This window comes from Ceratina calcarata, unplaced genomic scaffold (assembly GCF_001652005.2).
Source record: "Ceratina calcarata isolate Rehan_Ccalc_2016 unplaced genomic scaffold, ASM165200v1 scaffold127.2, whole genome shotgun sequence".
Taxonomy (NCBI): domain Eukaryota; kingdom Metazoa; phylum Arthropoda; class Insecta; order Hymenoptera; family Apidae; genus Ceratina; species Ceratina calcarata.
This window is the reverse complement of record NW_017133727.1, coordinates 202,712-230,390: the sequence shown is the minus strand read 5'-3', so window position 1 is coordinate 230,390 and position 27,679 is coordinate 202,712. Positions and strand designations below refer to the sequence as shown.

The 27,679-nt window shown below is 43.2% G+C and overlaps 3 protein-coding genes across 9 annotated transcripts in view; 2 read left to right on the top strand and 1 right to left on the bottom strand.

The window, feature by feature from the left end:
• The window catches only part of bsk (mitogen-activated protein kinase dJNK), a 43,225-nt gene extending 16,902 nt beyond the window's left edge, over positions 1-26,323 (bottom strand). For 2 of the 7 annotated variants that reach the window (XM_018029909.2, XM_026816685.1), the window contains exons 1-2: positions 25,432-26,323; positions 18,863-18,926 (exon numbers count right to left, since the gene is read on the bottom strand). The gene's annotated coding sequence lies outside the window, so the exon portion shown is untranslated. Of the gene's footprint in view, positions 1-9,346; positions 9,434-11,674; positions 12,453-18,862; positions 18,927-25,431 lie in introns of those variants that run through there. The other 5 variants (XM_026816677.1, XM_026816687.1, XM_026816665.1 and 2 more) reach the window with 5 other exon arrangements.
• On the top strand, positions 4,804-5,952 carry LOC113464795 (uncharacterized). Its single transcript, XM_026816749.1, has 2 exons — positions 4,804-4,905; positions 5,459-5,952. Exons 1-2 carry the CDS (start codon positions 4,891-4,893, stop codon positions 5,747-5,749), a joined length of 306 nt encoding a protein of 101 aa, XP_026672550.1. The 5' UTR covers positions 4,804-4,890; the 3' UTR covers positions 5,750-5,952.
• On the top strand, positions 26,255-27,643 carry Pex2 (peroxisomal biogenesis factor 2). Its single transcript, XM_018029919.2, has one exon. The coding sequence runs from the start codon at positions 26,526-26,528 to the stop codon at positions 27,429-27,431; it is 906 nt and encodes a 301-aa protein (XP_017885408.1). The 5' UTR covers positions 26,255-26,525; the 3' UTR covers positions 27,432-27,643.
• Positions 27,644-27,679: the final 36 nt, after the last annotated feature.

Genomic DNA, 27,679 nt, shown 5'->3' with positions numbered 1-27,679 from the left:
ACACGAAGGTTATTCGGTTTTCTCGTCTAATTCATAGAAAACTTTTTCAATGGCACTCTTCCCTTCCCGGTTTTCAAATCGTTGCTGCTTTTTTTCCCGTTCTGACTTCAGTACTTTTTAAATTGAAAACTGAAAAACCGGCCCTCCTCTTATCTGCGGTTTCCCGGTTCTCCGTGCCACTTAACCGAAAACGAGGCCGCGTTCCCGGATACTTGGAAATCCTTCCAAACTCGTAACTACATAGTTTAACATTGTTCATTGAATGCGTATCACTTGTGACGAACAAATTAAAGGAGTGTTATTTAAAGCTTAGATATGCAAAATAATTTTATGATTACAGTGCAAAAGAAGATATCTTTTCACCGTCATTGAAAATTGCAAAAAATGATACAAATTGTTTTGGATCTTTTTCTAAAAAGTACATATGTCTTGCACAAAAAAGAAGATGTCATAGAAGAATAAGGATAGCCGGCTTAATATCGTCGGCTCGTTGAATAAATGGTGGGAATAAATGGTAACGCGTTATCAAATTAGGGACTGTTTAGTGGCTTACGAGCGAAATGGGCGAGAATTTCGCGAACACGGTTAAAGAATTGACCGACGAGGCGGTGGAGAAACGGGAGCAAGAGCCAACAGCGGCGCCAGGGTTATTTATACCGAGACGACCTTTGACGACGTCGACGGCGACGCTCAATGAAAATCTTTTCGCACCGTCAACCAGACGCGGAAGAAGCGAGTACGAGAGACGGGAGGACATTCCCGGGTTCGCATGGCGCCACATCGCCCACCCTAAATGTCACATCCCCTTGGATCCGGTTCCCAGCGATTGCCAGCTAGACACAACCTAATTCGAATAAACAAATCTTAGCTCCAAACAAAATTATTCGCCAAAAGATCGAATCCTTAAACCAAGCCTGTTTCTGTTTGTTCACGCTTTACCAACGACTCGTCAATCGATTTCTTATTGAGTAAAAGAAACATTGTATAGAAATTTTTTCACTGTTCCTATCGTTGTTGCAACAGAATTTGTCTGGCTCTGTAGCTATTCACTTTGTCCATCTGTTTCTCATCTTTTCCTATATTCTAATTTATACGTAGGATAGACTGACGAAAAATGATCAAGACTAATGATCTGTCCGAAATCTGTCCGAAGACTGAGACTAGGCAGTTGAATTTTGAAATAAAATTTAGCAGAAACTGTGCTTACAAGAAAGCGAGTACACTTGAAGATTTTATATTTGTCTCACATTCCAAAAGTTGCGTAACACTGACGACAATGATGCGCGTGTAACGTGCACTCACCGCCAAATCTATTTTTATTAAACACACCTTGCGTGCATATTCGAAACAATGATCCAGATATCTCCTACAATTAGAGAACATATTTCCTTTCATTTTCATTTACAGTCAACCACGAAAGTAGCCGCGTTTTTTATGTAGACCGATATTTTATGTAACGTGATAAAAAACACTTCCTCATAGGATGTAATGGGTTTACGATGACTTCCGTGATTGACTGTATTAACCACCAGGAAACTATCTCACGAACGCGAGATACAGTAAAGTACGTGGAAATGGAAAGTGGAAATTTAAGACGACACTCTCGGATATTGCCAAGGATAAAAGTCGCATCTTGAAGAAGTAGTAACTAGGATAAGATGGCGAGAGGGTGCGAAAAATCGTCGAGTACACCGTCAGCGAAAGCTCGACACTTAATTGAAACCGTCCATTAAACGAAGCTCTCGCTAGTGCGGATCCTTCCTCGATTATCCAGAATTTAATAACCAATCTCAGGTTAATATCCACATGATCACTACCTAATACCTACCAATAAAATTTTCATCCCTTAGCTGAAAATCAATCCGAGCCAATTATCTTCAGTAATCAGTTATCTTTCTAACGCGAATTCATAGTTACAATTAAAATGAAATTATATATCAATATAATAATTACTCTGTTTTTATTCTCCTCAAATAATTGCAGGTAATAAATTAAAGTACGTAATAAAGAATTGTCATGAACTTTGTGATGATCGTTGAATTTTTAATTTCTTCATGTCAATCAATTTCAATTTTTTATTACACATAATTCATGTTTCGTTTTCGTAGAACGAAATCAGTAAGTAAAATAATAATTCTTATGTAGCAAGAGAAACTCGGAATTTCGTTGTCGTTCTCCATCCGCTGATCTTGCTCGAATTGGAAAAATGTGAGACGCGTCATGGGGCGAGTCTTCATCGAGTCGAATCCCCATTTCGGTTTATAAGAGCGAATGCAATATGGAAGCCAATATTTTCACGGATTTCTAACTTGGACGTGCAAATACCGACCGAAATCGAATATCCAGCCGGGATCGGACCGCGTGCCGATGAATTTCGGTGCGTCGCGGCCAGAAATCGCGTCGTGACGTTGACTCTTGGCATTTGCTACTGCGACAACTTTTCATCGGGAGCTAAGCTATCGATTTTCACCGTTTTTCCCCCTTCACGTCCTGCTCTACGTTCCAAGTTTGGAACGCTAAATTGGAAAAGTCAAGTTTAAAGAAATCGTTTCCTGTCCCCTATCCAAAACTCAAAGTAAACACGAGTTATTTTATGAATCCGATTGGTAATCGACCTTAGGACGTCTAAAAGAGACGTCTGAACTGAACGTATTAGAAGAACGTAAGAGAAAGAGGAACTGTCGCAACGGTCGGAAGGGAAAAATGGTATAGAAGCGTGTAAAAGGCGTTCGGTAAGCGAACGGATGACGAAGGAGAAACGAAGAAGGAAAACGGAAGAGGGAAAGGTGCAACGGAGAAGTGGTGAAAAATAGGAGCAGAGAGGGAGACTCCCGGCATTGTACCAATTCACAACACTAATGCGGAAAGTGTTCTACAGAACGAGGAAACAATGGTGCCACTCCACCGGCTCTGATTCTCCTTTTCCGCGACGCTTCGAGCGACGCTCGTGCACGTGCACGCTTAAAGCCGCCTTCTGCGAAAAAAATCCCTTTCTCAGAATCTCCGTGAAATTTTCCCGGCCGTACCTCGCTCACAATCTTATCTAAAGATCTCTCAAACTGTTACGTGCGAAACGCGTTAATAACTGAGCTAACCAGGTACGATTACTTTGCTTCTATATACGCGATTGTTACCACGCACAATTTCAAGTGGGTCACAATAGACATTTTACCTCGTACTCCGTACCCTTTGGGGCAACATATTTCAGTCCATTCTTCTCATACAGACGCGGTAGAAGAATTGTTATCTAATTCTTTCAAAAGCTCCCTATTCCTCTGTCTAATCATCTTAGAAATTGTACATTATTATGTTTGAGTAGGCACTACTTTTTATATTACGTTCTCCATCAAAGAACAACAGATACACTGTTACAAGTTCATTCAAGAGATAATAAACGATCGCTCGCCGACAGAGGATTAGCATAATCGGGCAATAACGGGGTCGTCGGCGGTTTTTCGCGTGTTTTAATCAAATTTCGCAGCAGTCGCCGCGATATACACTCGACGCGCTACTTAAACCTTATCGTTGCCGTCCTCTCGACGTCGTTATTACCCACTCGGTGGCGCAACCCGGTGCATCGTACCGTGCCGCCGACGCCGACGTCGTCGTCGTCGTCGTCGTCGTAGTCGTAGTCGACGACGACGACGACGAGAATAACGACTCGACGAGGCCGGACGAAAATGATTCGTTCTCTCCACTTGCCTCGTTTCTCAAAGGCTTTTAAACCCGAGATTTTCTAGCTACGTGAGATTTTTTCAACGTTGAATGAAATTACAATATTTCTTTCAAAGTTAACGTTGCCACTCCTACGAACTGCATTTACTGTAGGGAGCAGAGAATAGTAAAAGAGCGTACATGCTGACAAAGAGTAGTAGATAAAAGAAACAATAGCGTTTTCATTAAAAAAAAAATTTCATACTGAAACAAGTCTGTTGCCTAGACAATTGTATACGGAGATTCGCATAACATTTTGATAATGAAATCAAAATTCAAATCTAATAGAATTTATCCATGTTTACGATAAAAGGGATCGGGCCCTTCGCATTTTCTCCCGAATACATCGCTTAGCCTCCGTGGGACCAATTGGGCACAAGGACGGAATAGTTAAACGCTTGTCGTGAAAACGATCGCGAGGTTGCGCGTACTGCTCGGCCAAATGGAATTTCAATAGGGGGAGTTAACTATTATACTCCCACTCGAAGTTCCAGGTTGATTCGACCTCCGCAAGGTCGACCATCGTTTTCATCTACGTAGAACGGCCCTTCGAAACTTTCCCTAGACCGAGCGTACAAATGTGCCTCGTTTAAATCAATTCTCTCGAACAGATCCGAAGCAACACTAATTACAAGTGAATTATATTTAGAATCTATCTTAATCAAGAAAACATATATCCATTTCATTAAAAAAATTCATAAAGCATAATCGTCTTTTCACTGTCTCATTAAAAATTCGAAAGCTAAATATTAATGATCGAAACGGACCATGAAAACGCGACGTGATTTCGCACAAACATGGGACGATAATTGAAAATCGATAGAGGAACGATCGGTGGACAAAGTAACGAGAAATGTCCGAACATCGGACGGCCGATTCTCGTTTTGGACAGTGGCCAAGGACTCGGTTACTCAATCCGGGCAGCACAGAGGTTGCCCGTTTCCTATTGCAGTCCCGTGACCGACAACGCCAAGAGGTTAATAATTATATGGGAGCTATACCAACCGGTCGGTTGGTAAATAATATTGAAAATCGATGCACGTATCAGTGGAGTCGGTTCGGGATCTGAACGGGTATAAAACGGGCGTAACGCGGTGTCTCGAGCATCAATCGATTTCCAACGGACTTCGAAGCTTCTCCTCTCTCGTCTTCTAACAGACCACACGGTTTACAACCATGAAGTGCATCGCGGTGAGTAAATACATCTTCATCGATATCTACTACGTCAATTTGTCGTAGTATTATCAAATAGAGAAATATAATAATTTCAAGTGGCTCGTACGATCTTGTCTCAATGTATAAAACAATGAATTCCTGCACTGTATAATAGAGTATAATTTCAACAATAGATCTTTTATGACTTGGATAATCATGTTATATAATTATAATATACGGAAGAATTTTATATTGAACGAACGTCAGTTCCCGGACTGAAAATTTAATCCAAATGATTAATTATTAATTAAAATTCATAATCGAACTTCAAAGTTCACATATATGAATTGATTAAATAATTAATAATTAACTTTCGGGAATTGTATTAGTCGAAATTCCTCCACTGGCGAACATGAAATAATAGCGTAGTTATTTAATTTATATTACAAAATATATTATAGAACGTCCAATATAGTAGCAATAATGCATCGAGCGACTGGTCGTTTTTATAATTTATACGTGATTCATAATGCATCAAATGGCCCAATCAATCTTATCATTCGTTTGTACAACCACCATTTGATTTCAGATGGTCGTCTTGCTCGCCCTGGTCGGTGTAGCTCTGGCGAAGCCTCTGGAAACAGAGTCGATCGAGCCGGTTAATAGCGAGCCAGTGGCAGCGGAAGCGGAGAACTCGCCGGCTCGGGACAAGCGGGGGTTGTTGTTGGGTGCGGCATACACCGCGCCTGTCGCGTACACCGCGGCGTACACCGCCCCCGTCGCGTACACAGCCGCCGCTGCCTACAGCTACCCTTACGCCGCGTACACCGGCTACCCCTATTACGCGGCAGCTTACTCCGCGCCCTACTACGTTCTCTAAACCGCCGAACACCAACCAACTCACCCCGTCTGATCTAACCTTGACGTGTGCATCGAAACCGACTCCATCGAGATGCACGAATGATCGATTCCGGATAAAGAATTAACCATATCGATTGACGAAACTGTTTATACAATTTTAAAAATGTTAACTGATTCTCTTTTAAATTGATTTATAATTCGTATATATGTATATAGCTTAATTAAAACAAAAAGAAGAAAAGTCAATAAATAATTATATTGCAAAGCATAAAACCGTTGTTTCTATTTACCAATACTAATACCAATTCTTATATGTACTCCGAACAAATCTCAATCCTGATCCAATTACATTTATCAAATTATACAAAAGAGATACTGTTAATAATAGTAGTTTTGTATATTACGTTCTACGCACGTGTATTTACTCAAAATATTGAAGAATTATTGTTTCAACACAAACAGCATTTTGTACGGGTGAAGAAAATTGAAAAACGTAGAGAAGAGAATCACAACTAAATGCACGAACAACACATCCGGATTTGTCGAAATGCCTCGAGTCCACGAGGAAAACTTTTAATTGCCATTGTCCCACGTAGTAATTAAGTGAGTCGCGTTACGTTAAACCGCATTAAATCGTGCCTAGTAATTATTTCGAGTTTCCTGCAGTTTTAGCATAGAACACAGCTTAGGAGTCAGCGGTTGTTGGCTTTAAAGTTACCGCTAACGCTCGCGTAAATAACATCGACCCTCGTAGCCCTGGACACAGTCGAATGTATTTCTCTTACTTTACTCTTTGGCAAAATTTAAGAAAATTCTGCGCGTTCTATCGAAGCCTCGACTATACTACTATAGAATCGTTAATGGACGAAAAGTTCATTTTCACACGGAACAGAATTTGGTTTCATAGAAATTGTTGGATTAACTTGACAAACAATTTACAAATAATAATCCTTTATTGAAAGACATAAATACATTTGGAGAAACGTTCCCACTGTTACAAATAATGAATATGCACGTAAAATTCCGATTGAACCGATGAAAACAATGAGATCGAACGCTTCCGCTCTGAATTTATGAAGAATCAATCATACACTGACGAGAATCGTGATTAACGTTAATCCAGTGAAAATATTATGAGAACTCCAGGGAAGGATCGCCTTGAAAGTTTGACGCACACGCATAACAATGATAATAACGTTCAACGTTGACCCCGCGATTACATCTAACGCAGATTGCGTGTGCAACTATTATTCAATGTGCGTGGCACGTTACCCGCGGCGTTACGTGTGTCCCCACCGATGCGATGACCAATGAATATTCATTGGTCGAAATGGCAAGCGCTAGGCAAATTCATTGACAGGGACACGCGACGCGCGCCGTTATCAACTCGATTCATAGTAAGCTTTCCTTCCACTTAATCCGACAGACGAGATCATTTTAACATAAATAAGAATAGTTCCGTAATTGGCTTTCTTGATTAGACGACGCGGATTTAACCATTCGCAGATACGTCGACCAGAATAATGTTTATATTCCCCGTATTATCTTCATGAACGAATCCACGAATGAATTTATCTCGAAGAGCTGAGGCAGCACAAGTTTTCACGAACGCACGACTTTTAAGCAATCGCGTTTTCACGATTACTGTCGTTACTGCTTTTCGAATAGAGGATGATACCGTGGAGAGAATGAGACAAAAGGAGTGGAATTTCTACGGTAGGTAGATTTTGCGGCAGAGCATAGGAGACCGTAGTATCCATTAATCAGGAAACGAGCCGTGCTCCGCGCTACTCAGCCAACTCTGTTTGATTCGCCCACCAGGGCTAATTATCGCATTTGTGTATACCAGGCAAACATGCAGCCTCTTGTAATCTCTGCAAATTTCGTCTATGGAGAACCGAGTCATCCATACGTGTAATTACAGGTATCTTTCACGACCATTAAGTAATTAAACATACTTATGACCCTAACAACCGAAAGATCTCTCTTTTAATACTTTTCACTCAACAACCTAATTAAATCTTCAGTTCCGAGACTAGCATCGGAGCACGTGGCCGGGTCAAAAAAATATTTACAGCCAAACACCTGACACGGTTGATAATTACACATCCGTAACAATTTCGCTTTACTTTCTTTTCAACAGTGACTCGCGGGTTTCTATAAACTGGGACAACGGTAAACGTGTATTTTAGCGGAGGTCAACAAGAGGAACCACTTAACCTCCGGTTAACGAAAACGCTTTCTCAGAAACGTTCCATCCTTGACACTTGCCACTCCTTCATTGTGCGCGAGTATTACTCTAAAATTGCGTTCTAGAGCTTTGCAGAATTAGCACCATCGGACTGCGTTACTCTGGTTACCGTAACATGGGCTGAAAAGTTACGCTAACTCGTGGCAAGGGAGACCACGGTGCCGTCGCACCCTTAATCCGAATTTATGACTGCTACTCGCCAAGAATACTCTGGGGATGCTCACTGGCACAAAGAATACGCGATCCTTGTTTGCCAGAAGTGCGCGGCTTGTAACAGTACGAATTACGTGAAATGATTATAATATGTACATATATACGAGTTGAATCGATACGAAGTAGTGTTTAAAATTACCCCTTGATTCTTCGTTTTACTACAGATTCAGAAAATGAATCTTGTCTTAATAAAATGCAGAAATAAATGTCCCAATTTTCGAATAAGCTGAAAGTTCACATTTGTCTGTAATTGTACAATAAAAATAAGTCAGAGGGTAGAAAAAGTGACGTGGACAAAAATTGCACCTCATATACAATAAATGAGTACCGCCTTGATAAATGGCTAGGAAGTTTCTTTTAATCGAATCAATAAATAATTGCTCGTTTCAAATGGCGGCTCTTATTGACTCGTTCTGATTCGATTATACTCGTAAATTGTGCTTCAAGTTCAAGAACAGTATCCATAATTTTTGCGCAATAAATGAATTGTTTGATTCTCGAAATAATTCACAATAAATACTACATGATAAGTTCATCTGATAAGAAAGAGGGACAACAGTGAGACAAGACGATATCAGTTAAGCCTAACAGGTATGAATTCATGGGAGGTCTGTGAACATTAAAGCAAACCAGGTTGTACAGAAGAATTTTTATCCTATCCTTGTCTATGCTTGTACGTCTTGTCTAACACGACGGAACATTGAATTTCGATTTGGACGCAGCTGTTCCACGAAAGATAGCGCGCTCGTACGAATCGAAACGTACAACACGGAGCTACACGTACTTTACTCGGTACACAACACGCTGTTCGATCTGCCTCGCGTCCCGTCCCCGTTCCTGTCCATCGCATCGATTGCGCGTCACGTCAATTCACATATTATAAAGAGAAAAACACGGTTATCAATGCGCGAGCCAGCAAGGAAAAACGTACGTTTATCGGTTATCGTAACGCCTGTATCGGCGATTGCATTCAACGGTATCTTCCGTGTGTGAAAAGCGGAAAACGCGCGTAGAAAACCCAGCTTATCACATTTATTTCTTCTCTACATCCGTCGTTCAATTAGTTGCACATTACCTCAGATATTGTATTCATATAGGAGCTACGTATAGCATGTCGATAAAATTTGAAAATACAAACGTTTTAATCATTACCTTTTGAATGTAGAGATAGCATTGAAGACAAGATATCGGTCGCGAGTCTCAACTATCGGTAGAAACAGATCCACTACGGTTACATACCTGCAACACAAAGCAAACCTGCAATTAGAATTAAACAAGAAACGCAATTTTAAATATTTGTTTCAACGCGGTTTCTATTACTTCCAACTTAAACATCATCGAATTCTAATTAAATTAAAATTAAATAAAATCGACTTGGAAGCCGCGGTAGTTGAGAGACGGGCTCGAAAGCGGAGATCTCGAATTCGATCTCGACTCCTAAGTATCCAGGCCGACACCTCTGGAAAGTCATGCCCATATTCCAACCACGGTATTCCAGTGGTACGAAATCCAGACGAAAAATAGGTTCACCCAATTCCATCAAAGTTTCATACGGTACCAAATCCTCACTCGTCGCTAATGACCACTACGGTCGATGAGAGGTTGAAGCAACGAAATTAGCTTGTTCATTTGCAAAGCGACTGGTTTAAATATTAAAATCGTCGATCCGAGAAGTTCAATATCGGGCCACGTATCCGTAATTCGTTTTCCAACAACGAATCGGGCAAAAACGTAAGACGGAGAGAGGGTGGTGAGCATTTTCGAGAACATAGGATGGAGAGTAATTGGAGAGGGTGCGCTCGCAAAATTCGAGCGAGAAGGAAGGAAGGAGGGTGGCGGAGTTGGAACGGTTCCGCCATAAATCAAATGACCCTCTTCAATTTCGTGGACCCGCGTGCCTAACTCCGGTCCCCGAGACCGAATATTTCCCGGTTCTTTTCACCGGTCGTGGCCTTGAACGGGAAGCTACGAAATCGGTAACTCGCGAACTCCGTCGACGATGGATCGATAAAGGCGTCCGTTCCGAAGTTGCTAGATAAATCAGTGCCCACATTCCGCGAATATTTGTCCCCTCCTCCGCCTTCGACTTAATTAACCAGCAATTACGTAGTCGCAGATGAACATGAATTATCTTAGGAAGTAACGCAACGCAGTTTCGACGTTTCGTCATTATATCAATCATTAAATGATACATTAATTATAGATATAAGTTGGACGGTATTAAATACTGAAACGCGATGAAATTTTAATACATTCAATTCTTACGATCACACATCATAAATCGGTTTAAACAGGTAGGACATGAACTACAGGTAGGACAGGTACTAAAAATCATCAGAGTCTATAAGAGTATGACCGACACATCGTACTTGAAGTACTCGTCTTTGAACCTCGTAATTTCGTCACGTCGTTCAATCGACGCACGTGTTTATCGCGCTCCTCTTTTGAGACCCGCCACGCGTAATGACGAACCACCAGCCGTTCCGTCGCATGGGACGTTACAAACGAGCCGCGATGCAACGATAAGAAGAACAAATAATTACGAACGGGGAATGTCTCAAGCGAGCTTACAGTGAAGCTAGTCGCCGGGAAATCAATATCCGCGTACACATGTATGTGTGCCAGTATTATTTGTAGCAGCCGACCACATTGGCTCCCGCGACGCTTTCATCCAGCGTGACCGACCAATTCATCCGTCCGAATGTCGTACGAAATTCAATCGGGGCCAAGATTGGTCAAGCAAAAACCGATGGCTCTTTCATCGTTCGATCCACGATTCTGTCTCGCCCGAGTATGTAGTAATTGGACCACACCAAGTAATTGGATTGATTATTGTGTTTACACTTACACAATTATACAACGAGTAATCATCCAGATACGCTCTGCTCTTTGGACGGTATTAGAAATCCAAGTGCCACGTACTCTTTGACTTCACGTGTCACGATGCAACACGTTGGCTCGTCGATAAGCATACATGTTACACTCAAATTTAGACTTGTTTAGACGCAAATCGCAAGATCGTAAAAAGTCTTTTTCATTCCAAGTGTGTATTTCATTGCGCCCGATAGAAATCGCGTGTTTCCGACAAGTTTATTTCAAATACAATCCGGAACTGATTTGATGGCACTTAGTGGTGATAATTTAACTCTAAGTAACGACGTCGCGGTTTCATTCACGATAATCCATAAGCTGACTTTTGCACGGCACGCGACAGTAAAACGGTAGGAGGTGATATTAATTTCTAAAACCGGGTACGAGTCTATAGCAGAAGATAAAATTGAGAAACAGAATTGGTTCGAGATTGTAAAAAAGAGATCGTAAATCTCGTTCTACACGAACACTTGTCGGGGAAACCTTCCTCCGGGGTCAGGCTCCGTTTCTGTTAGCCAATTTCACGGCCGATTCGACGTTCGATCGGATCTGAACAGACGTAACTAAAGCACCCCGGAGTGTCTCGCAACAGGACGACAGGCATCTTACCTCGTAAATATCGATCCCGTCGTTTCCCTCTGTACGGTGTCTCTCGCATAGAGCCAAAGACGATCGATGCGATCGTAGGATACGTCCATCGAAACGATGACGACAGAACCGATCGGAACGAAGAGAACGAGGGTAAAATGTGCGTGGACGGTTCGACTCCAAGAGCACTCCGCGTCCGGGAGAGGCACGTAGTCGCTGATTTACAATTCAAAACTTGAACAAATATTGCATCTATCACAGAGAAACTTCATTCATCGAATCACTCATCATCTCACTGTAACCACTGGATCAGACGTTGGGCAGAAGTCGAACAATTTTATCGAAGCCTGCAGCACCTTGACGACACTAAATATCACATCGACTGCGTGCGTAATCGGCATTGATAAGGGAAAATCCTGGCCTGGACGTAGCCTCTGTTTGTCTGCTGACGTCACGACCGCTACTTACTTCCGGAACCACCGATTGTCCGCTGTGCTCCACTCGATCAAACGCCGAACGACTGAATGGGTTGTACTATTTCGAACCCACAGACACAGAAGAGAAAGAGACAGGAAAAGAGGGACGAGGACGAGAGAAGAAGGTGAAGAGGAAGACGCGAGTAGCTGTGAGAAAACCGAAGAAAATAACAGGGCCGAGCGAAGCAGGCGAGAACAGGCGGAGGTGCAAACTGGCAGAGGAGAAGGCGGCACGCAATTCGAGTAAAACGCAAGCCGAGAGTGAAACTAAACGAAAAGACGCGACGTGTCGCGTGTCGAGTGCCACGCACGACTGTTCGCCAGTGTTCGCCCTGAGGAGAGGAGAGGAGACCCTGCTGCCTGAGGGAAGTTCGGGGCTGACGCTTGCGCGATCCCCGCTCGCTTCTCCCACTCGTAGCTATCTTTTTCCCTGAAGGTGCGTCTGCACCGGCACTCGCAGTTCTGCAGACAGTATGAAACCGGTATGGGAATACGGCCCCTTTCCAAATTGACGGCTGCCGTGCAATATTTACTCCAAATCCTTTACGCCTAAAATACATTTGTTCTTTCCTCGTTCCTTTTCAGCAGTTTTTTTTTATTTACACCCACAATGTTTGTCCCTAGCAAAAAGGAAACAATCCTCTATTTTGCAATTACTAACGTGCTCTTTTATACAGTGAATTATCGATTCATATAATTTTCAGATATAATAATTGAATTCTGAAAATGAACTTTGAACATCGCGTATTCGCAAGCAATTTCAGATACTGAAGAGCTAGATTAAAGAATTGCGATGAGCGTTCAAGTGAAATTGTGATAAAAGTGAACAGACGACGGTACATCGAACTGAACACGTTGCAGGTCTAATAATAAGCGTGATTCGTTATCACGGTAGGAGATATCTCGATTCGAAACTGCATTCCTGAAGAATTACGCGATGAAATCGCGACGGCACCGCGGCGCAGCGTGCAATCTCTTTTTCTGAAAATCGATCGCAAACAGATTAAACCCTGTGTACGCGTACTGTACATTCCCAGAACGTAGAAGGTGTCTAATTTCAAACAGTGAATTATAGAAAGTGATCGTAGAAGAACGAGGAAGATAACGTTTGAATATTCATTAATTAAATCTGAATACAATGTACTTTCTATTGCCTTGTATCAGCTTTGTAAATTGACCTAACTCACGTCACAAACACGAAATACAATTTTATATAATACCTACGAAATAAAATCATTTATTACAAACGTTGAAAACAAAATCTAATCGTTTCCTTCATGAATTACGCGTACAGAAATCTTTTTAGGCAACTTGTTCAATCAACGAATTCATAGCACATTTATAACGTTATATATTTTTATTTACGCAGGAGAAGGAAAACCGATGGACAAGGGAACGCGGTAAGGGGGCACGTGGCAGATGTCAGGATATCTCGGTCGGCTTAATATCGTTCCGCTTAATCTCGGCGAAAGAGTAATGCCTGACCTCTACGGATTAATTAAAGTTAATTAAGCGCGAGCACCGGGAAACGTTTCACAAAAATCGCCCAGCGAGAAACTTAGCCCGACTCGAGGCAAGACCGTGCACAGCAGGCGGCATTCCTTTTCATCCTTACCCTTTAACCCTTTTTCTCTATCGCACGCCCGTGGTTCGACTTAGGGTAAAAACGAATCAGAAGAATGAAGCTCGCAGTGCTTTTATTATAAACCTTGTAAATAAACCTTGGCACGAGATCAGCCAAGAAATTTGAAATAAATCTGATACGAGCACTGATCCTATAAATCATTTCTCAGTAGCTAAATTATTACTCAAAAGTCAGAATCTTTATTAGCCCTAAATTGTTTGAACTTTATACAGTTTCCGATGTGTAACACTGAATTATTCGAATTCCCAGCTCGTTTAAATAACTGGATCTTCTACTATGAACGTGGAGGGTGCGATGCCAGTATCGAAAGAGACTGAAAGAGACAATGCACGCGCGTGCCCGTACGTGTGTACGTACGTGTAAACGTTTCGCGTGGATGCGTGGTCGGCCAACCACCTTCCTGTTTCTAAAATAATCCCTTTGAAACGAGTATCACCCTCTCGCGTGCGAAAGGGGCCGAAGTACGTCACACGTTGCCGGATGCAATACCGAGAGACACGAGTACGTATCCTGTCTATACATATACACGCTCGCTGACAAGTGCGCGCCGTGATTACTCGTCGATTTTAAAAAATAAACGTCGATATTTAACGACAGCGAGACTCGAACAATCCTTCAGATCGGATTACAATTTCGCGACACGAGAAACCAATGCGAGAATTGCTCGAAATAAGCTAATTCGAAATAAGCTATTCTTCAGATACCGAGACCACGAGGTAACACGATCAAATCTGATTTCTCGGAGGGAAACCGAGTTCTCCTTTCGCTCGTCCTCTCCTACGATACTGTTCAACGATTCGGTATCAACGATAAAATCTACTCGCTATGCAAATCTAAATTCGAGAATCAAGTGGGTTCCTAAATACCTGAACACGTGGATAATATCGGGTCGCGCAGTTTTTTTACATTTTTTCCAACTTCATGCATCTTTTATGTCCGCTTTACTCCGGCCTTAGAATTTAGCTAGTTTCTCGGAGAAAGAACTCTGCTCTACGTATACCTTCTCCAATCTTACGGAGAACTGAAATTTTTACCGGCAGAAATGCAGATAAAAAATAAATAGTAATCGAAAGGAGCAGATCCGCGGAAAATAGTGAAACGGAATCTCGAACCGTATCAATTTTTCAAACATATACGCGGTTTTGCATTATTTTAGTGAAAAGCGATCTCGAATACTTTTCTACAATTGCGGTCAAATTGGAAACAGTATGCGAGTTCAATGTTTTATCCCTTCAAAGCAGATCGTAATCCAGAATCCTCTTGCATCCATGACGCACAACCTGATATTTCTTGCATGAAACCGGAAACAGATTTTTCGACCCAATATAAATTGATCGTGTTCAAAGGATTCATACCGATCAACGAGTCGGACGTTCACTAATAGAATCCTAGTTTTATCGGAAGCAAATTATTGGATGATACTTTCACACGGCTGTCGAATTAGCGCATTGAACTCGTGTCAGTCTGCGAATTACGCTGTGACAATGACGGACAGTTCCAACTTTATCTACGCCTAGCCTCAGCTTGATCCGTTGAAATATTCAAGAGATCAGCGAATTTTCCGACAGTTTATCTACCGAACGGGGATTATTTCCGTACTCGGAAGACGAAATCCTAACGAATTACTGGGCATCGGCGTAATTCTTATTACGGCTAATCGTTGTTCAACATGGTAAAAGAATATAAACTGCGGACATAGATCCTCGACAGACTGTGAATTTCTTACATTTATAAGAAAAGAGAATATGCAGAAATTATAATATATACTGCCTGTAGTATACATATAATACTATTTATTCTTAGAATATTAAAAGCTGAATGCATATTTCAGTATTTAAACGATGAATTAAATAATAAAGTACATGTTTTTAAACTGACACCCTGAATCTTTCATATTGCACATAAATCCGCAGTCCATTGATACACAGAGATTTGATGAAATATCGATATCTAATTCAACAGTGAGACTTGAATTAAAAATTGATTGATCTAACCGATTGGTACTATTTATTCGAAAGAAATTCCCGGACAACAGTTTTGCTACACACAGTCTGCTACACATACGTATAAAGTTGAACATATGCAAATGTTCGAGTTAAGGGTTATATAGAAGAATGGACAGGAGTATCCGGAATTTCGTAATTACTGATAAGAATGATAGACAGTAAGAAGTCGCTAACAGGAAACAGGCGAGTAAGAAGCTTGAGGGAATCGGGGGTGACTCGAGAAAGAGAGCCGAGGAGAGGCGGAGGACAGGGGGTGAAAATCGATAGAGCAAGATGGCGGTACGGCGTACAGTACCGCAGAGTACCGCAACCTAGCTACCACGAGATTATCCTCTGCCGCTACTCCCCTACCTACATACCTAGCTACCTACCAACCTATATACCTGCCTACCTAGTCACCAGTTATAGGCAAGTACGTGCTATCAGACGCGAACGCGATGGCAAAACTATCATCGCGGCTCAGCCTTTAGGAGCGAACAGCAAAGATTCACCCTCACCCCGTGAGTTCAACGCTCGAGCTGCCTCCGGTTTCGATTCCTCGTTTGCCAGTGAAACTGTGCCTCGCATCTACCGTTACGGCATTCATTCACATCAGAACGACATTTAGTCGTAAGAAGAAAGTATGCAGAACATAGCACTTTATTTATTTAAAAAATTTTAGATGAACAGTTTTCACGTTTTATATGTATACAAAATACTAATAAACGCTAGTTCTGACAATAAGGAAATCGGCATTCCAATAGAGGATGAGTCAAGTCGGAGTAGCCTCGCTTGAAATGTTTGGCTCGTCAGCTACTTGAAATCCTTAAAAAGGATCGATTTCTATTGTCCCGCATGCGTTCGAATTGCTGACGAACCAAACACTTGCCAAGTAGCGTAATTAGATAATCGTTTAGATAACAAGAGCCCACTAATTTTCTTGACGACTACTGTTCTTCATTCAGTGTTCAAGATCATGCCATTGAAAATACATGAAAGTATAGATAAAACATTATTTATATTTACTTTTTTTGTATAAATAATTTTTCATATCGACATAGGAGATGAACGAGAGAAATAAAAAATAGTTGTACTCGTCTACCTCGCCCGTAACAGAGCGGAGTCCTACTATTACTAAATGGCGCATCATTCATTGAATATATCACTGTCGACGGGGCAGTGATCTAGTCCCGATTGTGATCAGACCTGACTTAACGCTACTGCTACGGAAAAACGTAAATGAGATCGTTTGCTCATTCAAATTTCTACATATCATTAATACTGTGTTTAGTAAATAAATAATCCTACAACCAACATAGATTAATAAAACCAGTTCAGATTTACTGCATCTGATACGAAGCTTCTTTTTCTAACAGTTTATGTTATACGACGACTACAGTCGTACGATACGCCTAATGTGAATTACTAACTTGGACCCTTATTACTCAGATGTTTTATGACAAACGATTTAGGCGAGCTCTCGTGATTGAGATTCAGTTTGGTAGAAACAAATCGAGCAGCATATTATAATGTGAAAAGGAGGAGATCATTCTTAACGCGTGAGCTAAAGCTCGAAAGTCGGTAATTCTTTACGACGACAATAACCGTAACTTATCGGCGAACGAATGCGCTCGGTCACGCGATACGCCGCGAAGCTTAAAGCCGAGCTATCCTGGCTTACTCGCGCGATACTTAAGTAAGACGGTTCGCCGAGAAAAAAGCCTTGCCGTGCAATCTAGCCCGATACTAAACCAAATGTATGTCAGCAACCTTACTAAATACGTACGTAGTACAACTTGCAGTTGTCCAGTTTTCATTCTTAATCCTTTAACGTCCGTATTTAATCCTTTATACGCCCGGGAGCCATAAGGAAACCCAAGACAGCCTGAAGCGAATGAATGTATGGAATACTTAATTTCCTCAACAAAGAACATAGAAACCTATTTCAAAATGAGAACTACGAATGATTGCTCACAAAATATAAACAGGCGATAAAATTTTGCGCACTTTTAAAACATTGCACTCGTTCAATATTAAAATTGACAGGGTTATTCCTAATCTGTCTTAACTAATTTCTCTACGTGACTCCTTCTGCATCAAATCGAGATTTCAAAGCCTGCATATAATATGAAAATTCTTTTATCGAAAATATAAAAGCCAAACACTAATTGAAATCCAGGAAATGAAACATTGACACATTTGTACATAACAAAATGACATCCTTATTTGTATCTTCCAGTAAGTTAAAAATTCTAACGTGCCAAAACTTCTGTATCTCTCTGATACCTGAAGACTTTACTCTATGGATTCTCTAGTGGATTAAGTCGTAAGCAATCGCGAGTCCAACGATGTCGTCCGAAACGTGCGATGAATAGAAAACGGAGGACGATGTCCGAAGCGCGAAAAGCGTAGGATGTGACACGCGAAGGTCGCACGGTCCGAATATGCCCATTACGTTCACCTGACGTCGCGCTTGCGCGATTTCGCGACTATACCGAAGAAAGCGTATACGACTAAAACGATCCATATCCGTCACGATACTCTACTATCTCGCAATCAGACGATCAGCTATATCAAAGGAAACGTCTAACTTCGGGTTAGCTCGCTGATAGTAAAATCAACTTTCTACCTTCGAAGACAGTAAATGTTGCACGACACTGACTCATTGCGATTATTCATACGATACTGATTCAACAACGATATAATTAACATTGATAAGGTTAATGAACCTTTTAGTCATGCGGTAAAATTCCATGCATTTCATATACCGTACTGCATTTCCACGTTTTCCCTCAAGTTTTCATGTTTATTTTCACGTTATTTATCAAATTTACTGCAGACAGAGAATGAAATTGCAGATGAAATAAAGGTTGCGATTGAAGAATAATTAAATAGAGCTCGTTCGTCATTATTTTTGCTCCACGTATGGACTCTGGTTTGTTACAGACCGTAATCTCTGTACCGTTCGAACCTGTACGTCCCTGCCATTTGACGAACGCCGATGGACGGATCGATGAACGAGACACGGTAAAGAGAGACGAGAACGGCGATCTACGCATCGACGATTATCCAAGATGAGAACGAGGGTTAGAGGAGTACTCACCGATTCAGGAAGCCACGACGAGTTCCATGTCTCTGTCTCTGTCCCTCTCTTTCATCAGTGATCTCTGAAACGAAAGAGAAAACAAGAAAGTCAAGACGAAACAATATAATTAACGAGATACTCGAGTGGCAGAAGCGGTGAAATCATATAATTGTGGCAGGGGTAAAAGGGGGCGAAGCACCTCGAAGTAGGGAGATAAAAAAAGGGGGGCACGTGCATCGATTTTCCTCCGTAGAAACGGAAGAGTACTCTCGGAGGCTTCGTCACCCTCGCTTCGGTCGTGAGTATCGAGCGGAAACACTCTCTCTCCCTTACACGAGACTCGCTCTTCTCTCCCGTTTTGTTCCGCCGACCGGGCAGGATTTACCCGGGTTTCGCCCCCGTACCGAAAATCCCCCACGGACGAGACGCGGGGGTTGTTGTTTTCGCGAGGCGCGGTTTTCTCCGGTCGTTAGGGAGAGATTCCGACGAGGCACTCCATAGGGAAGGCCAAGTGGTTCGGGAGAGTCCTCTCACCGAGAGTCGTGTACTCTCCTCCCCGGTACCGATGCGTCCTTTCTAATTGAAACCGACGTCCCCGTTCACACCCTGAAACCTGACTCCCCCTCTTTCCGTATGATAAAAGGCGCTATCATCGATTCAATTTCTTTCGTACAAGCCTTTTTGCCCACGGTTAACGTCATCGCCGAGCACCGAGAGAAAGGATCTTTCGCACGCTGACTGTAAGTGCCATCCTAACATTGTCTCAATAAACAATTACTTTAAAAATAAAAAGGTACGAGCTTCGACCTGACGATAAAGTAGTATCAGAATATTCGAGTAATATATTCATGTACAATTTATATGTACATCACATGCTAATTTACCGTAGACAAAAGAAATTATTCAGCGTATACAGATAATTAATTACAACTTATCCTACTTTCACGATCGTGCAAAAAATATGTGAGATGCGGATCGATTACGCGGAGCAAACTTTCGCCGTGAACTGAAAAAAGATACAGATAGATATAGATAGTTCAAATTTATTGTCCTTTGGGAGATTTACGGCGCGATCTGACGTAAGACGATGACGTAAATAAATAGGTACGTCCCGCGTCTTCCCCTATTCTCGCGAGGTTCTTGCCAACCTATTGTGACCGCGAGAAGAATAGTTGGGCCGATTTAAAAACTGAGCCACTATTTGTCCTAAAATTTGATAAATTCTGTCTGTCAGTTCTCTGATACAGTTTTCGAGTACAATAAAAAGGTTCCCAATCTCTGCGATATATCACTTATAAACCTGATAAAAATTCTCAATGCACATACGTTTGATCTTCGAACTAAGTACGGGAAGAGGAGAAATTTTTGTGTTAGAAATGATTTGAACATGACGTTTTCGACACGTCTCTAAAGTGCTAATATCTCAACTTGACAAATATTGATATTACATGATGCCTGCCGCACCACGTCAGAGATACTGTATACATTATTTTTCTGGGAAAAACCACCGAGGAGAATGTTCGGACGACACAATCGACGCGGCGGCGCGCGTCGTGTCGCGTTGAAAACTTCAACGCGATACCAGTGCGCGGCAAGAATTTCCAATGGGGAGGACGGGATTTCGTATTAGCAATTCCGATCACAGGCTCCACGCGGCAAGCAACGCGAACTCGCCTTGTAAACTGGCAAATTTCGTTGAACGGGTTTGTCGAATGAATAATAACCGAACCACGAATGAAAAATGCGGCCCTCGGCTCTCGGGCTAACGCGCAGGTGTCTGGTTAGCCTGCATTATGTAAAACCTTTCACGTTGTCGGAAAATGAATAAGAATTAGTTTACCGATAGCTCCCTTTGGCGCGGGGACAACGTAAAATGGATAATCGGGTTCGAAAATCAATGAAACCTCGATTCCCGATCGTTCAACCGAGATTAAAGATAGACGTTAGACTAGAATAGTATCAAGAATAAGGATAAGAATATCAGGAAGAAAAAGAAGCGCGCTCGGTTGGAAGTATTTAATTTCCGGCGGAAAACGAGGATCGGTTAAAGAGGCGAAGGGTAAACACAAGAGTTTCGACTCGAGCACGAAAGAGTTTTCGGTTAATTGAATTCAAACGTCTAGAGGAAAGCTCGTTACCGAGTCTAATGAATGACAAACGAGATGAAAAAATTCCGGAACGCAAGAACTCCGTCCTTGGAACCTGGCTTCCTTCAATGAATCCAAACCAATCCAATCTATGCAATACAAGATACGAGAATATTAAAACAATTAATCATTTTCTTAAATCCTTCCTGAAAATGTTATGATTATAGAAACGCGTAAAAGTAACGCGAAAGAGTGAAGGCAATTGCGAAACAGGCTGTAAAGAGAGCGAACGTGCAACTGATCATTTGTAATCGATTACGTTCAATGATAAAATCTCTTCAACACCTAACTGAGTAGGACAATTTAGAAGTGGATAATAGAACAGAAAATAAAAATGTGTTCATTTTTATAATGAAAAGTGAGCCGGGAGAAGAGTTTCAAAGCCATTCTTCGAGTATCCAGAGGTGGAAGCGATACGGCGTAAACAGAGTTAACTCGCTACTTTTCCGTAATTTCGTGATGCAATCGAATTACTACGGGCTAAAGGAATTAGCGAGATTGGCGAGTTCCTCGAAACCCGGGGATAAATGAGCCACCCCTTCGCAGGTACGCCCAGCCCGACGATAACTTTCATCGTTCCCTCGACACATGGCAACGGTAAAGGTGTCCCGGTCGCGTTGAATGGAGAGCGCATCAAGCGATTTTCGCAATGATGTTGCGCTCTGGCAACCGGCATCGGCCGAAAGCCAAACAATTTTCTGGAATGAAATTGCTGGCAAATTCTACGATGCCCCCGACGATTTGTGTAAGTGATACGCAAAAACGCATGAAACTAGCATTTTACAGAAACGAGTCGTTGGCTGAATCAATCATTTTTTCTTAAACAAAAGCTTTGCTAGCACCGAAGCATCATATTTAAACTGTAAAGCTTATGTGAGATCGCAAACGCTGCACAGGAGATATTTAAATCTTACATTATAAATGAATGAAATACACATGCAGAATCCAATTTTCATAATGATATTAATGAGTCGTCAGAGGACCAGGTTCCACGTATGCTTCGTATTTTTGGATTAAGCAAACCATAAAGCTGAAACAACTCTGGCAATGTAAACTTTTTTCAGAGCAATACGTGTATTAGGCGAGTTTTTCTTGTTCTCCCCTACGCTTCGAAAGAAAGTAAAAGTACATACGCGAGTAAAGGAAGCGAAGCCAAAGGACCATGAGATACGACAAGAAAAGATAAAAGAGCGGAACGGAAGAGCAGAGGAGGGAAGTAACGGAAGAGAGAGGAGATGCGAACGCGTGCAGATTCGTTGGCCGGACTATAGGGTGAATGCCGGTGGCAATAGCGAAGCGAAGGTGGGCGCGGAGGTGAAAGTAGCAGAGCGAAAGACAGAGAGGGAAGAGAGGGTGAACGACGCAGGGAGGGTGAAGGAGAAAGCGAGAGGGCTCGCAACGTTGGATGACGTTGGTCGGTCGGGGGTGAAGAAGGAAGGGAAATCGCAACGACGATCAATACTTCGCCACGCCTCGCGCCACCACCTATCTGCCGATCCTCGCTCCGAGCCGAAGCTTCACTTTTACGAACCTTTCGTCTCTCGGTCAAGAATGGATCTCTCTCCCTATCGCGTCGCGTCGTCGTCACCGATATCTCCCAAGCCTTCGTTGCTTTATTTCGCCAATCCGATTCGAACGAGACCCATCGATCGCGCCCCGTACTTACAAAACGGTGAAGACCGTCGCGTGTTTCGCGATACTCGACACCGGCCTCGGTTGACCTTTGACACAAGTCGAACTCTATCCCTGACGAATTTCTAAGGCGATCGGTCGTTTCAATCAGGCGACAACATCTATTTAGATATTAATAAAAATAGACGTTTGAAATCTAATTACATAGGCGCGCATCTAATGCACCAGCTACCTATTGATGCAATACAAAATTTTTCTTTGCCAAATCTTGGGACCAACTTGCTTAACGATTAAGTTTCTCGCAAGATGAGGTTTATATAAATACACCAAGTTTTTACTATATTTCAGTTTGCCCTCACTATGCATATGCAAAGTTACCCTCAAATTATTCGTACGAAGAACGTGAAATTAAAATTTAATTCGATAACTAATTTAATTGGGGGGTTAAGGAAATGGGCATCTGATGTTTTTATGCGATTTGTTTATACCAATAATTTGTACATGGTTCGTGTTGGCGAAAACCGGAGCGAGACGTAAGGAAGCGACTAGGTACATACACGTGACCCCGTTCCACGGGGTCACGATACACGAAAACACGAAAACACGAGATGGCAGCACGCTACGGTCAAACAAACAAGCCTCATCCCATCCCTTGTGCCTTTTATCTCGCGTGTAAATAACTTTTACACCTCCAGCTACACCTATACGTGCGATCCATCAAGAATCAAGACTGTACAACAATTTTACCCTCTCTCGTACCATGTTTCATGTTAACTGATTCAATTGTATGAGCTACTTTAAGAAACTCCTTTATTACATTTTACAGTTATCCACGTTGGCGCAATTGCATTAAATTAAATTTCATTTCGAAATTACACGCTCTACGTTAAGAATAGACCGATTAAGACGAAGGATAAGACGGAGTGGTGAGAAAGGGTTAATCGGTGCAGCGAACGTTAACGGTGGCTCGTAAACGAAGCGCAACTAAATATTACACGCGATTTGGCTGCGACGAAAGTCGAGCGTAATTTGCCCTCTTCAAACGACCGAGAAACGGTGTACGAGCACTGACCCCGTTTTACGATCGAGCGTGCCTCTTCCTATCCGACAAATACGCGCGTCGATAGTTCACCTACATACTGTGCTCCGTGCCCGCTTAATGTTCGGGACCTTATCGTGTACACTATCGGGGTGGTTACCTTCCAGGAATTGTTCACTACTTTCTTTCACTGGATCGGTAGCCACTATATGGGTTGAAGAATAAAACGAGACGTGCTGTGCACGAGCAAAAGCTCTTTCACTATACCAATCGATTATGACAATGACGAGTTTCGAGAAGAAGCGTGCACACATAAGGGATTTCGAAGGTCTATTGAAAACATTGTTCTCTAATTGCACCTGCTAATTTCTAACAGAACAGTTCTGTGATAAATATCGAGATTAATGAATTCTAGAAATAAGAAAATGCACGTTTGTATCGACACATTATTTAGTCACGTGGATTAAGAGAACCACTAAAAATTAATAAGGATGAATTATTTTAATCCACCATACAAAACATCAGAAGACGAAATCTAAGCCAGTAGAGAAGGGCCACATTCATGTTTCGTATGTGAACTAACAACATGAGAAGGTGCTTCATGTAAAGCCGTGTGGCGAGCTGGGAAAAGCCAACGCGTGAGGCAGAGGACAAGTTGGTCGATTTACCCGAAGAGAGGACGCGTGAACACGTTCGCGGAAAAAGTAAACAAAGAAGTTCGGGTCGGGGTCGTACCGCATCATCTATTCCTGCAGATTTTCCTTAGATGAATATCCCTCCTAATGAACAACCCACGCACTTTTTTCAACCGATCGGTGCGAGAAAAGGTCCGACCACGAGCTACGAAATTTTTGCACGCCACGCCCACCTTCCATCGGAACCGCTCACGCGGTGCCATGCACATTACATATTTAGAGATCGATTCTGTTCTCGGTTATAGAAGGACGTTATCGTTCAAAGACGAATTAGGAATGAATCGAGGCGAGTTCGTTTCGTGGAAAAGAAGACTCGGGCATTCGATGATTCGCAAACGCATGTCGCGTGTAAACAATATACATGTCCCGCATGTTTTGTCGCACGATAACACGCGTCGGTAGCGTCGGGACGCGTGATAAGCTGAAAGGAAAATAATAAAAACCGCATGGCCGGAATTGGAGAGCTCGTCGTACTATGGACGTGTTCGTCGATGAAAACGTGGAATTCGAATTAAAAAAGACAGAGAACAGGACGAGGCAGGATAGGACGCGGTTGGGTATAGACGATATGGGCACACAGGAAAGAAAAATAGCTGTAACGCCTTCGATATCGATCGCGTGCCGTGACAATCGAGGAAGCACGGAGGAAAATGAACCGGCGCGGCGCGCGGTGGTCGCGAACAAGTGGCCGACACAAAAATAAACGCATGCTAACGCGCTTTAAGGCAATGCGCTCAGCACCTCGAGGTTATCTGCCATAAGAGGTTAGAGCTTGATGAATTGATCGGTTTTCTTCGAAATAACGAGCGAACGGAGCGAGAGCTAATTCGAGGTGCACACCGCATAGGTACGCGTGCAAAAAGGAACACGAACGGAGGACAGAAACTGAGGGATAAGAGCGAGAGAGTGAGATAGATATAGAGGGAGAAAGAGACAGAGATCGGAGGATAACCTGTCAGTTGACGGATCGATGCGGTTGGAGCGAGCACGATGAATTCCCGTGAAAGCGAATAAAGCGGACGAACATTATATAATAATTTCGGAGCATAGTAGGCGAGAGGAATGGGTACTCACCGAGCTCGGGTAGTGGAGGATGCGTGGCAGCCTCGCGAGCACGGTTGCACTGATCGGGGGTGACCGGCCGTCGAAGTCGCCTGCGAGTTCACCGTTTGCCGCACCAAAACGAACCGTGGAATTTATCACGAAAACATGATCGGGTAATTTTGATGGAACGGGTGAGGAACGAGCCCACTATCGAAGCACCAACACTCGATGACGTCATACCACCAGCGGCAACATGGAGCCCGAAACGCGATAGGACGCGGGCGCTCGGTCCTCGCAGCAGTCTCTCGAGTTAACCTCAACGACACCGTGCGTCCGCTGTTACGTTGCCAGAGGACCTTCCTGGATCACTGCGACCGAACATCCGACGGAGTCCTCCTCGCGCGACTCGTCCCGGCGGGGCCCTACTATCGAGACCGAGACAACACCGTGCACGACTAGAATCAGAATCCACTCTCCTTTTTCCACGTGATTTCCGAGAGACCGCTAACAGAGGGCAGTGACGCGCGCGCGCGCCCCGCGACTGCGATTCCTTCACTGCGGGAAACCGGAGGGATTCGAAATCGAACCCGTCTTCGTCCGTCCCGTTTCTCGCTCCCTTCGTCCCGACGCCCGGTCTCGACCGCTTCTCCTACAGAGGACGTCACCGACCGACCCGATGCGGCGACTCGTGTCCCCTCGACTCTGATCGCCTCTCCTCGACTCCGATCGTGCCGCCTCGGCGACGTTCTACTTCTTTTAACCTCGCTTTCTGTCCGTTCGAACACTGAAAGTTGCTTCTGCCGTACACCGACGCCGGTTACCGGGTTCGGGAAATCGCGACTAGCACAGGATCGTCCGTTACGCGTTCGCGTCACGCGAGATACACCTTTACTTAGAAACTTTCGCGTCTCCAACCACTGTCCGAACGAAACGCTCGACGCGACTGGATCAGCTTCTCGGCCCTCGATTACTTTGCCCTCCCGACGCGCGCACGATCGCGCCGCAACCAAAATAATCGCTTCCTCGACCGATCGCCGGCCGCGACCTTGTGCCTTGTGCCATTCCGTCGCGCGACGCGTCGCGTTACGTTTCGTGGCCAACCACGACAACGACCGTCTACCGTCATGTCGTACGTATCACGGGTGAATCAGATCGACGCGGTGCAGCTGGACGAGGAGATCTACAAGGTGCTCAGAAATCAGGCGAGACAGGTTGGCAAGCATCTACCGATAGACCAAATCGATCGATGGCAGCCCGAAGTCGACGCGATTCTCAAGTATTTCATGTGGACGTTCTCGCTGCGCGACGGGAAGTCGACCTTTGGCCAACAGCTCCTCAACTTGCACTATGAGAACGTCACTCGTGCGAAGTCACTTCTCTACCTGATGTTGACGATCGTCCCGGAGTACGCGCGAGATAAGCTCGCGGGTAACGGCGGCAATCGCAATCTCGGCATGCTCCTCGATTACGTCGGAGACGTCATGAAACTGCTAGAGTTCGTGAACTTGTTGGTATTCCTGCACCGCGGCACGCAGCCCCAAGTGATCGAGTATCTGCTCGGTATCGCGAGCCGATCCACGACCACTCACAAACCCAGAAATATCGGTTACTCCTACATGACCCGGGAACTACTCTGGCACAGTTTAATGGAACTGTTCACCACCGGCCTGCCAATGATCAATTTCCATTACTTGAAATGCGGGCTGAAAAAGTTGTTCACGCGGACGAGACGCGACGACCTCGTTCGCCGCTTTTATCCGACCATGGACGCGTTCACCAATTGCGCCTACTGTGATGACACTCCGATTTTACCCGTACACGCCGGTTGCCAGCATGTATTCTGTTATTACTGTATGAAGGCTCACTTTACAGCAACAAACGAATTTCAATGTTCCGAATGTGGCACGCGACTTCACGTTCGAAACATGAGAACATACGAAACAAGCTCTTCAGTTTCGTACACCCGAGACGATAATAGCGATCGAGTGGATGCTGATTCGAAACGTTCGATACCTGTCAGCGAATCGTAATACCGTATCGCATAAATATCCATCAAGCGTCCTATTTGATGCTTAAACAGCTACCTGAAAATTCTACCAAATCACTGATACTAGTTTAACACCAGTGGAGGATATCACCGTTTGGAATTTTCCTTGTTACTACTGTTACCTCGTTTCATTGTTATATCATAAATCTTTGTATATTTTATATTGTCTAGAATAAAAAATAATGCGGAACAGAATTATTTCTTTTATTACGAATGTTTGTATCATTTTTT